We start from the raw sequence: 16,769 nt of genomic DNA, 5'->3' as shown, positions 1-16,769 counted from the left end.
TATTTTTTTTTCCTTTACAACCAAATTCATTTTATTGTCCCAGTTCTCCTAAAATTAAAGGCAACTTTCTTAAGATCTTGGGGGTCCCAGAGATCAGACATTACCTATCCTGAGCTTAGCTATGTTTTTTTTTTTAGCTAAATACACTTAATATAACATTTGATATTGTTTACTTTCTAACATCAAACCTATGTGTCGCCTACGGTAACCGACCACACAACAAAGCTTGTGTGTCTGACCCTGCAGATATACTTCCTTCCCTCAGGCGTGTGTAGCAGTAAGACACTAAGAACATATAAAAGGGAAGGCGACCGCTTCTAATATCCATATATTTCATAGTGAATGATTTGTTCCTCATGTTTTTATAGGTCATTGCTAAAACCTTGGCATAGATCTCGCGCTGCTTACCAGCTTCTGGTGGTGGACCTCATAGCCAGCATCCATCTTCATTTCAGATATTTCTTCAGTTTTAATGTTGTAAGGCCCGATCCTGTATTTACAAGACAAAAAACAGGTAAAGTGACACAAAAATGGACCAGAATCACCCAAAGATACCAGTGCATAAGGTTAGGCTTTTAAAAAACATAAAAAATGAACCTCTCACCGCACTTGGTACTGTTGTATAGGGTACAGAAAATGCAGAATATTTTGCCTTCATTGACAGTCACTCCCATTATGAAAAAACCTGCCATACCATTTTGTACCGGCGATAAAAGTATCTTGTGGGGAATATCATTCTTTTGTTCTGCTGATCAGCGAGCCCCTGCCGTCCATCTTATAGCCGATCCTGTAGATGGGTCATTTGTTTTCAGCTGACAACTAGTGATGGTGGATCCGGACTGTCAAGGGCGCTTTACACGCTGCGACAACGCTAGCGATCGCACCCGCCCCCGTCGTTTGTGCGTCATGGGCAAATCGCTACCCGTGGCGGCCAAAATCGGTAGTGCGTGTCACACGTACTTACCTGCCTAACGACGTCGCTGTGGCCGGCGAACAACCTTTTCTAAGGTGGCGGTTCGTGCGGCGTCACAGCGACATCACACAGCAACCTATAGAAGCGTAGGGGCGGAGAGCAGCCGCATGAAGGTCACTCCCACCTCGTTGCTGGAGGACGCAGGTACGCTGTTGTTAGTCGTTCCCGGGGTGTCACACGTAGCGATATGTGCTGCCTCAGGAACGACGAACAACCTGCGTCCCAGAAGATCAACGACATATTGAAAATGAACGACGTGTCAACGATCAACTATGTGGTGAGCATTTTTGATCGTTAGTGGTCGCTCGTACGTGTCACACGCAACGACGTCGCTAACGAGGCCGGATGTGAGTCACGAATTCCGTGACTCCAGCGACATCTCGTTAGCGATGTCGTTGCGTGTAAAGTGCCTTAAAAGTCCGGATCTGCTATAGTTCAAAAGTACCCAAGCACCAACCCCAGGCCCGGAGACACTAAGGGGTACTTTGCACACTACGACATCGCAAATAGATTTCTGCGATGCCGAGCGCGATAGTCCCCGCCCCCGTCGCAGCTGCGATATCTTGTGATAGCTGCCGTAGCGAACATTATCGCTACAGCAGCTTCACATGCACTTAACTGCCCTGCGACATCGCTCTGGCCGGCGAACCGCCTCCTTCCTAAGGGGGCGGGTCGTGCGGCGTCACAGCGACGGCAGGCGGCCAATAGAAGCAGAGGGGCGAAGATGAGCGGGACGTAAACATCCCGCCCACCTCCTTCCTTCCTCATTGCAGCCGGGATGCAGGTAAGGTGATGTTCCTCGCTCCTGCGGCTTCATACAAAGCGATGTGTGCTGCCGCAGTAACGAGGAACAACATCGTAACATCGGTCCTTCCGAAATTATGGAAATGACCAACGCTACACCGATGATACAATTTCGGCGCTTTTGCGCTTGTTAATCATATCAAAAGCGATTTACACACTACAATGTCGCCTGCGATGCCGGATGTGCGTCACTTTCGATTTGACCCGACCGACATCGCAGCTGCGATGTCGTAGTGTGCAAAGTACCCCCTAGTTTAACATGCCTGCTCTCATCCCCTTACTCCTTTCTACTACCATTGTAAAGCTCCTGATTCTGGACTCCATACACTTATATGGGGACCGGAATCAATTCCAGGCCCAAACCAGGTTTTTTTTTTTTTTACTCTGTTGGCCCGCCAATCCCGAGTATCTGCGGGTCCGCACATCACTACTGACAACCCCTTTATTCATTGATCAATTTCTAAAAGGGTATAAAATACAGTGTATTACAGATAATCCAAAAACATATTTATATAGGAGAATCTCCCCCATCAATACAAAATACATGATTTTATAATAAGACAAAACCAGAGATACGTCAGAACACATGTTGGTATAAGTGTAATGTAGATAGGTGCACATTCACACTATCGCCATCAACAGACAAAACCAAAGATATAAAGATACAAAAATCCTATAGTAAGTCAAGTACACGTAAATAACATAAGGGGACTTAGTTGACACTAGTTTGATCAAAAGAGTGTAAAAGACACCCTACTGCGACAAGGTGCCTAATCAGGACGCATCTACCTCGCTACGTGCCATCAGACCTCAATAGGTAAGGGCAAAGCAGGACCGGGCCTGATTGTTTAAACACCTGCTTGTGGAAGGCTATATAGACAAAATGTACAGCCCAAAAAGGAGCCAAGCTCCAATATGCACAAAATACAAAAGACTAAAGCAAAACCAAAGAAATGAGCCAGAACCATGTTGGTATGGAGGCAATGTGTGTTCTACACTTCCTAGGGTCCCAAAAGCAAATCAATGTAGCGCTGAGCTGTTAGTGTACCCGGAATGAAGAATAGAGAGGTCCATCTAGCCCACACCATAATCCCAGGAGTAGGACCAAGGGGACATTCCTTTGTGAAAGCCTCTTCATAGGGTTAACATACAACAAGACAAAAGCGGGACATACTGCTGAGGAGGAGAAGAACTCATTCCAGCCTCCATCTGTAGACCACATGGGCAACACCATGAAGAGGAATTCATTAAGGAATGTCACACCGGTTTTACTCCTGGGATTATGGAGTGGGGTGACAATGTACAATAACTGAACCCCTGTATTTTTTTTTTTTTATCCCAGGTACACTAAGGGGTACTTTGCACGCTGCGACATTGCAAGCCGATGCTGCGATGCCGAGCACGATAGTCCCCGCCCCCGTCGCAGCTGCGATATCCTTGTGATAGCTGCCGTAGCGAACATTAGCGAACATTATTATTGGCCGCCTGCCGTGTGGCGTCACTGCGACGCCACACGGCAGGCGGCCAATAGGAGTGGAGGGGCGGAGATGAGCGGGATGTAAACATCCCGCCCACCTTCTCCCTTCCGCATATCCTACGGGAGCCGTGGTGACGCTGGTAGGAGATGTTCCTCGCTCCTGCGGCTTCACACACAGCGATGTGTGCTGCTGCTGGAGCGAGGAACAACATCGGACCATCGCGTCAGCGTAATTATGGATTACGCCGACGCTACACCGATGATACGATTACGACGCTTCTGCGCTCGTTAATCGTATCATCTAGGCTTTACACACTACGATGTTGCCTGCGATGCCGGATGTGCGTCACTTTCAATTTGACCCCACCGACATTGCACCTGCGATGTCGTAGTGTGCAAAGTACCCCTAACAGTTCGGCGTTTCATTTTTTTTGTGGTGGAAATATTGGTGTGGCCGTTTCTGTAAAGTGTCCCAAGAGCCGTTTTCAGTCTGGCACTACCAGGCTACACAATGCTCATGCTACTGTGAGCAGCCTGCAAAGCCTAAAGGGCTATCTTGGCCAGCAGCATCTCCAGACTTTTCTCCCATCAAGGATATCTAGGACGTCATTGGTTGGCAATTGCAAAGGGGGCTGTCATCAGAAGAACTTGGTGCCCAAGTGTATATAGCACGGCAGAACATTCCTCAGACAACTATTAATAACCTCACTGATAGCAACCAATGTGTTAAGGTGGGGAATAACGCATGTGGTGCTCATACTCGATACTGAATTAATCGAGATATTCTGAAAATTTTGTTTCCGAATATTTATCATTTGCATATCAGTAATATGTCAACATCCATTGATTTCCATTAATCCACAACGTTTCACTCTTGGAGTATCAATTTCAAAGTTGAGGTGTGTACGCACGGACACACACACACACACACACTTGACCAAAAGTTTTGAGACCGACACAAATTTAGTTTTTCACAAAGTTTAGGACTTACACGTTTTTAGATCTTTTTGTCAGATGTGTCTGTTTCCTAAAGTACATTTTTCAGCACTTTCAACAGTTTTTAAACTTTAATATTTCTGGTATTGGCCCTTATTTTTCAAGATTTGGCTATTTGGCCCATGCATAATGGATATTAGCTTCTGGGCCAAATTCGGACTAATGGTAACCCATTGGAGTTATAACCATTTCTGTGTTTTTGTTTGACCACCCATTTTTTGAGGATTGACCACAGTTTCTGAATAGGATTGAGATCTGTGGAGTTTGCTGGCCAGGGACCCAAAATTTCAATGTATTACTCTTTGAGCCCCTTTGTTATCACTTTTGCCTTATGACATGGTCTCCATTATGCTGGTAAAAGCACTGTTCAAAACCAAATTGCTCCTGGATCGTTGCATGAAGAAGTAACCGCACACATGAATGATTTTAAGATGCTTTATTATTGGCTCACACAGGAGTCATGGTAGTGCTCACTTTATCTTCAATGGACAATCATTCTTGTTCTACACAGTCTGAAGCGGGTGTCGGAATTAACTACCTCAGTCCTCTGCAGCCCAATCCCTATACTTCCTTAATAATAATAATAATAATAATAATAATAATAATAATAATAATAATAATAACAACAACAACAGTCTGTCCTTGATGTTTTTCTTGAAGAGAAATAGCTTCTAGTTTTGACACTAGGCCAGCCTCCAAAAGCCTTCGACTCACTGTACATGCAGATACAGACACCTGCCTGCTGCCATTCCTGGGCAAGCTCTGTACTGGTGATGATCTGATCCTATAGCTGAATCCTCTTTGTGAGATGGTCCTGACACTTACTGGACTCCTTTGGGGTGCCCTGAAGCCTTATTCTTCGTAATTGAACCTCGCTCTCTAAAGTTCTTGATGATCCAATAAACGGCTGTTTTAGGGACAATCGTAAAAGTAGCAATGTCCTTGCCTGTAAGCCCTTTTGATGAACAAAAAATGACAGAACCTGTTGGCTTGAAGGTAACTTAAGAGAAGAAAACAATGATTTCAAGCGCAAGACTCCTTTTAAAACAACCAGTCTGCTTTTGGACTTCAACGTGACAAGAGTGACGTCAGCTGCCTTGCCTTGACCTCATTAACACTTTCTCCTGAGCGAACGAGAAAATAAATTAATATTATGTGGCAGGGTTCAATATGAGCAGAGATGGTTTTTGGTGATTAAATTCATTTTGAAGACAAGGAATGACTCCAATATTTTGCAATTCATCTGATTAATTTAGAGAAAATTATAAATGCCACTAAAAAACCTAAAGCACAAAACTGTGGAACCCAAAATTTGGGTCAGTCTCAAAACCTTTGCCCACGATGGTATATACCTACATATTTAATGTATATATGCATCTGTGAGTGGGAGGTTTGGCCCAGACATACCCATTTTTCTTCAGAGGAGCATTGTAGCTTCTACAGTGCCTTGCCGTGCCTTCGGCCCCTTTGAATTTTTCAACCTTTTCCCACATTCCAGGCTTCAAACATAAAGATAAAAAATGTAAATTTTATGGTGAAGAAACAACAACAAGTGGACACAATTGTGAAGTTGAACGTAATTTATTGTTTATTTTAAACTTTTATAAAAATTAATAAACTGAAAATTGGGGAGTGCAATATTATTCATCCCCTTTAAGTTAATATTTTGTAGCGCCACCTTTTGCTGCGATTACAGCACAAGTCGCTTGGGGTATGTCTATCAGTTTTGCACATCGAGAGACTGATTCTTACCCATTCTTCCTTTGCAAACAGCTGGAGCTGGGTGAGGTTTGATGGAGAGCGTTTGTGAACAGCAGTTTTTAGCTCTTTCCACAGATTTTCGATTGGATTCAGGTCTGGACTTTGACTTGGCCATTCTAACACCTGGATACATTTATTTGTGAACCATTTTATTGTAGATTTTACTCTATGTTTTGGATCATTGTCTTGTTGGAAGACAAAGCTCGGTCCCAGTCTCAGGTCTTTTGCAGACTCCAACAGGTTTTCTTCAAGAATGGTCCTGTATTTGGCTCCATCCATCTTACCATCAATTTTAACCATCTTCCCTGTCCCTGCTGAAGAAAAGCTGGCCCAAACCATGATGCTGCCGCCACCATGTTTGACAGTGGGGATGGTGTGTTCAGGGTGATGAGCTGTGTTCCTTTAACGCCAAACATATCGTTTGGCATTGTGCCCAAAAAGTTCGATTTTGGTTTTATCTGACCAGAGAACTTTCTTCCACATGGTTGGTGTATCTCCCAGGTAGCTTTTGGTAAACTTTAAACAACACTTGTTACAGATATCTTTGAGAAATGGCTTTCTTCTTGCCACTCTTCCATAAAGGCCGGATTTGTGCAGTGTACGACTGATTGTTGTCCTATGGACAGACTCTCTTACTCAGCTGTAGATCTCTGCAGTTCATCCAGAGTGATCATGGGCCTCTTGGCTGCATCTCTGATCAGTCTTCTCCTTGTTTGAGATTACATTTTTGAGGGACGGTCGGGTCTTGGTAGATTTGCAGTGGTATGATACTCCTTCCATTTCAATATGATCGCTTGCACAGTGCTTCTTGGGATGTTTAAAGTTTTGGAAATCTTTTTGCAACCAAATCCGGCTTTAAACTTCTCCTCAACAGTATCACGGACCTGCCTGTTGTGTTCCTTGGTCTTCATGATGCTCTCTGTGATTTAACAGAACACTGAGACTATCACAGAGCAGGTACATTTATATGGAGACTTCATTACACACATGTGGCTTATATTTATCATCATCAGTCATTTAGGACAACATTGGATCATTCAGAGATCCTCAATGAACTTTTGGAGTGAGTTTGCTGCACTGAAAGTAAAGGGGCTGAATAATATTGCACGCCCCAATTTTCAGTTTACTCTTTTTAACAAAAGTTTAAAATAAGCAATACATTTCGTTCAACTTCACAATTGTGTCCGACTTGTTGATTTTTCACCATAACATTAACATTTTTGTCTTTATGTTGAAGCCTGAAACATGGAAAAAGGTTGACAAATTCAAAGGGGCCGAATACTTTCGCAAGACACTGTAAAAACAGTACATCAACAATGGTGTCCGCCAAACTATCCAACGATATGTGTGTATTTATGATTCCTAACATCAACTATATGGCAACAAATCATGTGGGGTCTCTAGCAGGTCACACAAAGTTAAGAGGTCACTCAAACAACTGACACTGCACGGGCAGAGGGCGGCTTTCATAATGTAAAAGTGTTTTCTTCCTGAGTTTAAGAGCATTTGTTGTCAACAAAAATCTATTATCACGCCATTTAGCCAGGGAAATGAACCATGAATTTGGCAGGCTCAGATAGACAAGCACTGCATATGCTGGAACAGCGTGGGGGGTTTGAGCTTACTGGAATGGACAAACTCATATCATTCATTGTATTCTGTTTGGGCTGCACCGTTAACAACACGAGCAGATGGCACCCAAATACCTAACACTTCTACATCAAAACATCATGGAGGCAAAAGTAAATAAAATATTTAAAAAATTCCCTACTTGTATACTACAATAAGGCTTAGGCCACACTGGGATTAGTGCGAGTCACATGACACTCGCCTCACGCTCGCAGCACAGCGGGAGCCAAGTGTCATGTGACTGTGGTCCGATCCTGCGATCCGACCACAGCTGCGGAGGAGGGGAGGGCCGGCGCTCCTGCTGCGGAGGAGGGGAGGGCCGACGCTGCGGAGGGGAGGGCCGACGCTGCGGAGGAGGGGAGGGCCGACGCTGCGGAGGAGGGGAGGGCCGACGCTGCGGAGGAGGGGAGGGCCGACGCTGCGGAGGAGGGGAGGGCCGACGCTGCGGAGGAGGGGAGGGCCGACGCTGCGGAGGAGGGGAGGGCCGACGCTGCGGAGGAGGGGAGGGCCGACGCGGCGGAGGAGGGGAGGGCCGACGCTGCGGAGGAGGGGAGGGCCGACGCTGCGGAGGAGGGGAGGGCCGACGCTGCGGAGGAGGGGAGGGCCGACGCTGCGGAGGAGGGGAGGGCCGACGCTGCGGAGGAGGGGAGGGCCGGCGCTGCGGAGGAGGGGAGGGCCGGCGCTGCAGAGGAGGGGAGGGCCGGCGCTGCGGAGGAGGGGAGGGCCGGCGCTGCGGAGGGGAGGGTGTAATCTCCCCATGTCCTCCATTGTCAGCTGATGCGAATCTCGCTCTGCCCTCGCGTTACACCGGTCTAATGTGAGTGCAATGCAATGTTTCTCTCGCCCCCATAGACTTGAATGGGTGCACGTAAAACAGGATCACATTCCACCTGCAGCATGCTGCAACTGTTTTCTTGGTCTGTTTAGGGCTGAGAAAAAAATCGCTCATGTGAGCTGCCCCATAGAGTAATATTGGTCCGAGTGGAATGCGATTTATCACATTCGACTCGCTCCATATTACTCGCCGTGTATTTTTAATGCCACTATAAAAATATAAAGTCACATTTCCCAAACTGATCCTTGATCTCACATAATAGGCCAACCTTTTCCAGCTTTCTACTTACTGCTCAATGTTTGGCTTTGCTGTGTAGACTAGGACAGAGTTAGTGTAATCATTTCATTATCATTGAATGTTGATGGAGTTTATGATGAAAGTAAATAGTTAAGTACGTGTCATGGCAGAGCTGCTATAAAGAGGATCTATAGATAGATAGAGTAACATTTCCCAAACTGATCCCTGATCTCACATAATAGGCCAACCTTTTCCAGCTTTCTACTGCTCAATCTTCGGCTTTGCTGTGTAGACTAAGACAGAGATAGCGGAATCATTTCATTATCTTTGAATGTTAATGGGTTTTATAATGAAAGTAAATTGTTAATTACTTGTCTTGACAGAGCTGCTGTAAAAAGGATCTGTCACCAGGTTTCACAATACTAACTGCATACATTATAAAAAAAAAACCTCTCGGACGTGATGAGGCAGGGGTACTTACAGTGAAAGTTTCCCTGCCTAAATGTTATCCACTCATAACATGCTTATTTTAATTAGGGGATTATATAGGCATTCTGACATGAATTTACAATGTAGGTACATTAGTAACATCAGGTCTAAGATATCCATTTATGATAGATTTAGTTTATGATGGTAAATCTGGTGACAGATTGAATTTAAAATAATTAGAGATGTTTTACTTCAGCCACATGGACCATAAGAAACAATAGTTTTGAGTTATTCATGGACTTCTACATGAGAATTTTCTATGCACGCTCTGTGACCTGTGCAGAGGTAGTTGTGCAGAGAGGGGGGGGGGAGATATTGTAACTAATCCGGTTTTATCTACATATAGGTGTAATCTGTATGCGATGAGATGACTAAAAACTGAAAAAGGTTCAGTATTCAGACTGCAAGATTTCGAGAGTTTTGCAAAACATAGTTAATTTTAAAAAACATCAATTGTTTAAAAGGGAACCTGTCTGCACATTTTTACAAATGGAAATAGTTTGTGTAAACGGCACTTTGTCCACCAATAAAAATATGTTTTCGTGCTGATCCGATGAGTGAATCTTGAGAAATCCCTTTCCCGGTATCACTTTCCCCTGAAACACAAGTCCACTGCCTAAGTGTAACCCGTGACTCTGTCCTTGAAATCACACATCCAAGCTCTTACCACCTCCGACTCAATATTTCCAGAATTTGTCCCTCCCTTACCCACTCTTGTACATTTCTCACCCAACCACCTCCTAGAGGTTTCCTGAGCATCCCATGTCCTCTGGAGCTCAGTGCCCCAGCATTTCCAATTGTCTCTCACATGTGGAACCTTGGGACAAATAACTGAGTTGCCAACTGATCTTCAATTGTCATCCAAAAGTGGAGCCTTCAGACACCACCTGAAAACTCATTTCTTCAAGAAAGCTCACAGCCTGCAATATTCATGTTGCCATCTCATCTCTGATTGTCTCCCACACGTGGAACCTTAAAGGCTAACGAACAACTTTTGTGACGTAACAGCGATGTTGCTAGTGATGTTGCTGTGTGTGACATCCAGCAACAACCCGGCCCCTGCTGTGAGGTCGTTAGTTGTTGCTGAATGTCCTGGGCCATTTTTTAGTTGTTGCTGTCCCGCTGTGAAGCACAGATCGCTGTGTGTGACAGCGAGACAGCAACAACTAAATGTGCAGGCAGCAGGAGCCGGCTTCTGCGGAGGCTGGTAACCACAGTAAACATCGGGTAACCAAGAAGCCCTGTCCTTGGTTACCCGATATTTACCTTCGTTACCAGCCTCCGCAGCTCTCACTGTCAGTGCCGGCTCCTGCTCTGTGCACATGTAGCTGCAGGACACATCGGGTTAATTAACCCGATGTGTGCTGTAACTAGGAGAGCAGAGAGCCAGCGCTAAGCATTGTGCGCTGCTCCCTGCTCTGTGCACATGTAGCTGCAGCACACATCGGGTAATTAACCCGATGTGTGCTGTAACTAGGAGAGCAGGGAGCCAGCGCTAAGCGGTGTGCGCTGCTCCCTGCTCTCTGCACGTGTAGCTGCGTGCACTGGTAACCAAGGTAAATATCGGGTTGGTTACCCGATATTTACCTTAGTTACCAAGCGCAGCATCTTCCACGCGGCGCTGCTGGCTGGGGGCTGGGACACTGGTTGCTGGGGAGCTCACCAGCAACTCGTGTAGCCACGCTCCAGCGATCCCTGCCAGGTCAGGTTGCTGGTGGGATCGCTGGAGCGTCGCAGTGTGACATCTCACCAGCAACCTCCTAGCAACTTACCAGCGATCCCTATCAGGTTGGATCGTTGTTGGGATCGCTGGTAAGTTGTTTAGTGTGACTGGGCCTTAAGACATCGCCTGAAAGTCATCTCTTCAATAAAGTTCACAGCTTGAAATAATTGTGTTGCCACCTCATCTCTAATTGTCTCTCAAAGGTGGAACCTTCAGACATCCCCTGAAAACTCATTTCTTCACGAAAGATCATAGCCTGCAATATTCGTGCTGTCACCACACTACCCCTGGAGCTGCTGTAGAATTTGACCCTCCCTCCCACACTCTTGTACATTCCTCACCCAACTGCCTTCCAGATGTTTCCCAAGCATACAATGTCCTCTAGAGCTCAGTGCCTCAGCATCTCCTATTGTCTCTCACACATTGAACCTACAGACACCACCTGAAGACTCATCTCTTTAATAAAGCTCAAAGCCTGCAATAATCGTACTGCCACCTCATCTCCAATTGTCTCGCTCATGTGGAACCTTCAGATACCACCAGAAAATTCATCTTTTCAAGAAAGCTCACTGCCTGAAATAATTGTGTTGCCATCTCATCTCCGATTGTCTCCCACACGTGGAACCTTCAGACATCGCCTGAAAACTCATCTCTTCAAGAAATCGCATAGCCTGCAATATTCGTGCTGCCACCTCACCACCACCGGAGCTGCTGCAGCCCCCTGATCCTAGTGTCTCCTTCCTTGTTACCCTGCAAGATCACCTGCACTTCGGTGTCTGTTTTTTATTTTATGTATGTAATATTTGTGTAACTCTTTTCACATTAATGATGCTTTAATCATAAATAAAAATATTTTCTTCTAAATCCAATCCAACAGAAAGTATCACTGTGTAAAATTGGAGGCATGCCGAGGAACACTTAGATCCAATGGAAGTCTTCCGATGCCCCAATACAGAAGACCGCAACCTGTCTTCCCTTAAGAGCCACATTCATCTCCGTGAGATGGTCGTAAGCTACATCCAGCACCATTACAACCACTCTCCGTCCACAGTAATGAATTATGTCCACCATTACTGGTGTGATGATAGTGTGCTTCCTATAGGAAGCACACTGAGACCTTGTGCCCCCCCCCATATATACGTACATCCAAGGGTTTCCGGTTTACCCCTACTGGGTACTTCCATATCAGGCATGCTCATTTTACTATTATACCCAGCTTCAAGGACCTCTGATAATATCATCCTATCTCCAGCTTACATGAATTATTCCCCCCTCCATCCTCACTGGCACATTCAGATCTTTACATCTACTCACAAAAGTCACCATCTGGAGACCTTCTCTTCATAACTCATTGCTAGATCTAGTACTAATGCACCAAAATGGCAGATGGTTTCAGATGTGTGGCACTCAACTAACGAGCCACATGTGGCTCCTGAACCAGATCTGGCTCCCGAGCTACAGGTTGGGGACCCCTGCCCTAATATGTACAACATGGTTACGTTCATTCGGTAGGCAACCATTTCTCCTGACTCCACAACACCATGACTACTGACAGGAGCAGTTTCAACAGCTAGAGAGGAGAATGCCGCCTCCAGACACAACCCATAGAGTTATCTCCTCGCAAAAGGATGAAAGGATTGGTTGTTGAAATTCGAGCACCCCGATCCTCCAGATGATGTGGCGGAAGGGTCAAGAGGCTCAAACGATCCGCCGGTTATGTATACAGAGCCTTAAATATGAATTTGTGGAGTAATTCATATCATACTCTTACAACAATAAGTAAAAGGGAGAAGTAAAATCAACTCAAAGTATAATATGGAATACAAAAAAAAAATAAAAACTGATTTAAATTGTAATAAAAAAAGGATTTCTACAAAGAAGTCAGCCAAAATAAAGGGAAAGTGGCTTTCAGATCTAAACTGATACAGTAATTTCCAAACATTGTGCCACATTAAAATCACTTTCTACACAAAAAACATTACCAAAAAGAGAACCTTCCAATAAAATAGAAAAGAAAACTATAAAAGCAACACACCGCTTCCTTTAAACTATTACCGCTGTCAGAAAGTAGGCTTTTTTTCTGCACAAATGCAGTTTTATTAGCAATACCCTGGAGAGGATGGACGCATCAGAAAGTGCTTTCAATAATCAGGTTTTCTCCTGATGGCTGAATACAGCGAGACATTAGCCATGATGACAGTTTCATAAGAAGGCGCCTTTATATCGTCAGCCGTATAGCCTCCCATAAAATAAGAAGTGTTCATGGAGGCTGGCAAACGTATCGACGAATAAAACCCTACAGCAAGCGCTCCCGAGATGGATGAAAGTCTAGTACCGCCAATGTCATTGGAAGCAACATCTGGACAGGGAATACCGTAAACATACATTCTTAAGGGGGTGTTACACGCAGCGATATCGATAGCGATATCACTGGTGAAAGCACCCGCCCCCGTCATTTGTGCGTCACGGGCAAATCGCTGCCCGTGGCGCACAAAATTGTTAGGAGCCGTCACACGTACTTACCTGCCTACCTGTTGCCGGCGAACCGCCTCCTTTCTAAGGGGGCAGTTTGTGTGACATCACAACGGCGTTACTAAGCGGCCGCCCAATAGAAGCAGAGGGGCGGAGATGAGCGGCTGTAAAATACCGCCCACCTCCTTCCTTCCTCATTGCCGGCGGCCGCAGGTAAGCTGTAGTTCCTTGTTCCCGAGGTGTCACACGTAGCGATGTGTGCTGCCTCGGGAACGACGAACAACCTGCGTCCTCAACAATCAACGATTTTATGAAAATGAACGACATGTCAATGATGGACGATATGGTGACTATTTTCCATCGTTAATGGTCGCTCGTGCGTGTCACACGCAACAACGTCGCCAACGATGCCGGATGTGCGTTACGGAATCCGTGACCCCGGCGATATATCGTTAGATACGTCGTTGCGTGTATCGGGGCCTTTACTGTCATTCTTCGAGCCTATTTTTTTCTTTAAACCAGTTCATAAATTATAAAGTAAAATGATTAAATAGCGGATATCCTCTGAAGTGTGACTATGCAGATAACAATATGTTGCAGTCAGTCAATTCATCGAACCAGGAATGATGAAGGAAACCATGGAAGCATTGATGCGCTAAGACAAGTGGGAGAACACCAATGGCACAACTAAAAACAGTGATCATTGAGAGGCAGATGAAGCTCTGTTCACAATGATCTCAGGGGGGTCGGTCTAGTTTGAGACCAGATCCTACACACCATATCTGAAGTAGAGGTACCGAAAAAGAATTAAATTTGGAGTATATAAAAGACACCAAATTAAAGGTGACTCTTCAATACCTAGAACCCTAGATTGGGGTCTTGGCATAGGAGACACTTAGGCTATGTGCGCACGTTGCGCAAATACATGCAGTTACGCTGCGCTTTGCAGCGCAGCGTAACTGCATGCGTCCTGCGTCCCCTGCACAGTCTATGGAGATTGTGCAGGGGCCGTGCGCACGTGGCGTTTTAGAGCGCAGCGCTTCGGCTACTGCCGAAGCGCTTCGTAAAAAGAAGTGACATGTCACTTCTTCCGTGCGCTTTGCCGGCAGCTCCTGCTCTGTCTATGGGAGGAGCTGCAGGCAGAGCGCATGGAATCGGCTTCACTACGGACATTTCTGCAGCGATTTAAAGCGCACATGTGCTCTTCAGATCGCTGCAGATATTTCTGCAGTGAACTGTACGCAACGTGCGCACATAGCCTTAAAACCAGAGATAGTGAATGGCTAGAAAAATTTTATATTTTGATATGGAAGGGGAAGGAGACCTCATACAGTAAAGAGTTTTATAGGGGTTGTCCAGCCAATCATTTTTTGTTTTAAAAAGGTTCCGAAAACAAAAATGAGCGTTCCAATGCTTCACACAAGAAATGCTCCTCAGCCAATCACTAGCCGACGTCTGTCATTGGAGCAGGTAGGGATTGGCTGAACGGGTATTTCCTGGTACTTTCCTGATGCCCGGGACAATTTTATTTTTTAACTATAGGCTTAAAAACTAACAGGTAGGTAGTTGCTAACTACCGGCTTGTTCTACCAAGCACTGACTCACAGTGGTCACAGATTGCTCATGCTGGTGATTCTGCTGCTTCAATGTCAACAGAGCCAATTCTATCGGCAGGACATTACTGCCTGCTTCCCACTACAGTAATGCTCAGTCAACAGAGCAGCGTGGAAGAGAAGCTGCTTCTCTGTCGACGTGATGTCAGTGGAAGCTGCAGAATTGCTGGCAGGAGCACTCTATTCGGACAGAGCAACTACCTGCTGTCAAGAGTGACATACAGTCATGTGGTTTCTGGCCATAAAAGGTCACAGTGTTTGGCTGCACAAAATACTCCCTGACTTTCCATTGTTCCTGCTGTCAGTATTCGTTGGTATAGGTAGCTTTCCTGCAGGATGCATCTCTCCCCCTTTTGGACCCAGCAGGAGCTCGCCTTCTACCCAGCTGCTGATCATCAGCATTCTCTTGGTGCTTATATATCCCTTCCTTCCTTTGGACTGGTGATGATGTTATTTTCAATTTCTTCAAGCCTTGGTTGCAAGCAGGCGGCTTGTACTCCTCAGTGGTATCACTGCTGAAACCTCTGCTGAACCTTTACCTGAATCATCTGTGGATATGTAGTTCATGCATTTTTCCCCTGTGTATCCTCCTTGTGTCTTCTATAGTTGTTTAGTGGGGGTGATGAAGAGCTCATTTCATCCGTTTCCTATTTACGGCCCAGCACTAGGGATATCTAGGGTCAGGTATTCAGCTCGGCCCATAGGTGCGGAACTTCTCTAGGGTGGTGAGGAACCCCAGGGACCAGCAGTAGGTTTGGTCAGGGGTCACTATCTCCCCTTTACCTAGACACATGGTCTTCCTTCACTTCTGCCGTTTGCTCGGTACTTCTCCGTACCTAGCGTGACACCTGCCTGTTAGTTCTTAGGCCCATAATAAAAAAAAGATAAATAGTCCTGGAAAACCCCTTTAAAATGGGCAAAAGGATGGAGACAACATGGATAATACATAACATACATATCATGTGAATGAGGGTAATGAACATATCAAGTAAATAACATTGATAACAGATGTTGATACATATGGCTGAGCAGGGGCCCCATTACAAAGTCAGTACGTACAATGCATGCAAAAAGTGATTCTCAAGAATAGCAAAAGGCAAAAATCTGATACAAAAATTAATGGCAAGCAGGCAAGCAATACACCATGCAAAGGATCAAAGGTGAAAAGCAAAGCGTTATATACCTGGTCGTGTAGTGAGTCCTCTATCTGCGGCAGGGCGAGCATCAACTGGTTCAACTGGGAACGTGCAGCAAAAGAATATATAAAAAAAAATGAAGAAAAAAAAAAAAAAGAATAGGAAAAGCAAATAAAAATAACAATACATCATTTACTGAATGGGAAGGATACACAGGGAAAATATATAAAGTGGTAGAAATGCAACTAGGGTTAATGTGCCAGACAGACAGGATAGCAGGAACAACGTACAAGGAGGCTACTACATTTCTAGGCTCTGCTGTATACCCTCACGGCATGGAAGTAGATCGTCTTTGCCCCTATTTTACATTGGCGGGATATTGATCGGTGGCGATCCCAATCTAGGAAAGAATAAGACCAACCCACGATCCCGTGCTACGCTCACCACAAAGGAGGACACTGTGTCAGATACTGACGTGAAGGGGCCCAAATCCTCCCCAGAGTCCTATTTTTTTCTGCTAAACTGAAAGGACCTCAGTAGTGGCACCCCCCACAAGAAAAAAAAAACTGATGGCCTATATTAAGCCACTGCAAATATATAAGCAGCACTATCTACACCCAAACT

At 45.3% G+C, this 16,769-nt stretch overlaps 1 protein-coding gene across 3 annotated transcripts in view; it reads right to left on the bottom strand.

Moving 5' to 3' along the window:
* APP (amyloid beta precursor protein) overlaps nucleotides 1–16,769 on the bottom strand; it is a 365,769-nt gene that overhangs the window by 9,986 nt on the left and 339,014 nt on the right. The window contains exons 14-16 of one of the 3 annotated variants that reach the window (XM_075335061.1): nucleotides 16,193–16,246; nucleotides 9,805–9,817; nucleotides 409–490 (exon numbers count right to left, since the gene is read on the bottom strand). In XM_075335061.1, the coding sequence (XP_075191176.1) occupies nucleotides 409–490; nucleotides 9,805–9,817; nucleotides 16,193–16,246 (149 nt within the window). The remainder of the gene's footprint in view (nucleotides 1–408; nucleotides 491–9,804; nucleotides 9,818–16,192; nucleotides 16,247–16,769) is intronic. The other 2 variants (XM_075335059.1, XM_075335060.1) reach the window with 2 other exon arrangements.

Source organism: Anomaloglossus baeobatrachus, chromosome 2, assembly GCF_048569485.1.
Source record: "Anomaloglossus baeobatrachus isolate aAnoBae1 chromosome 2, aAnoBae1.hap1, whole genome shotgun sequence".
Classification (NCBI taxonomy): Eukaryota; Metazoa; Chordata; class Amphibia; order Anura; family Aromobatidae; genus Anomaloglossus; species Anomaloglossus baeobatrachus.
Note: the sequence above shows the minus strand (reverse complement) of the source record. Positions and strands in the feature narration are given on the sequence as shown.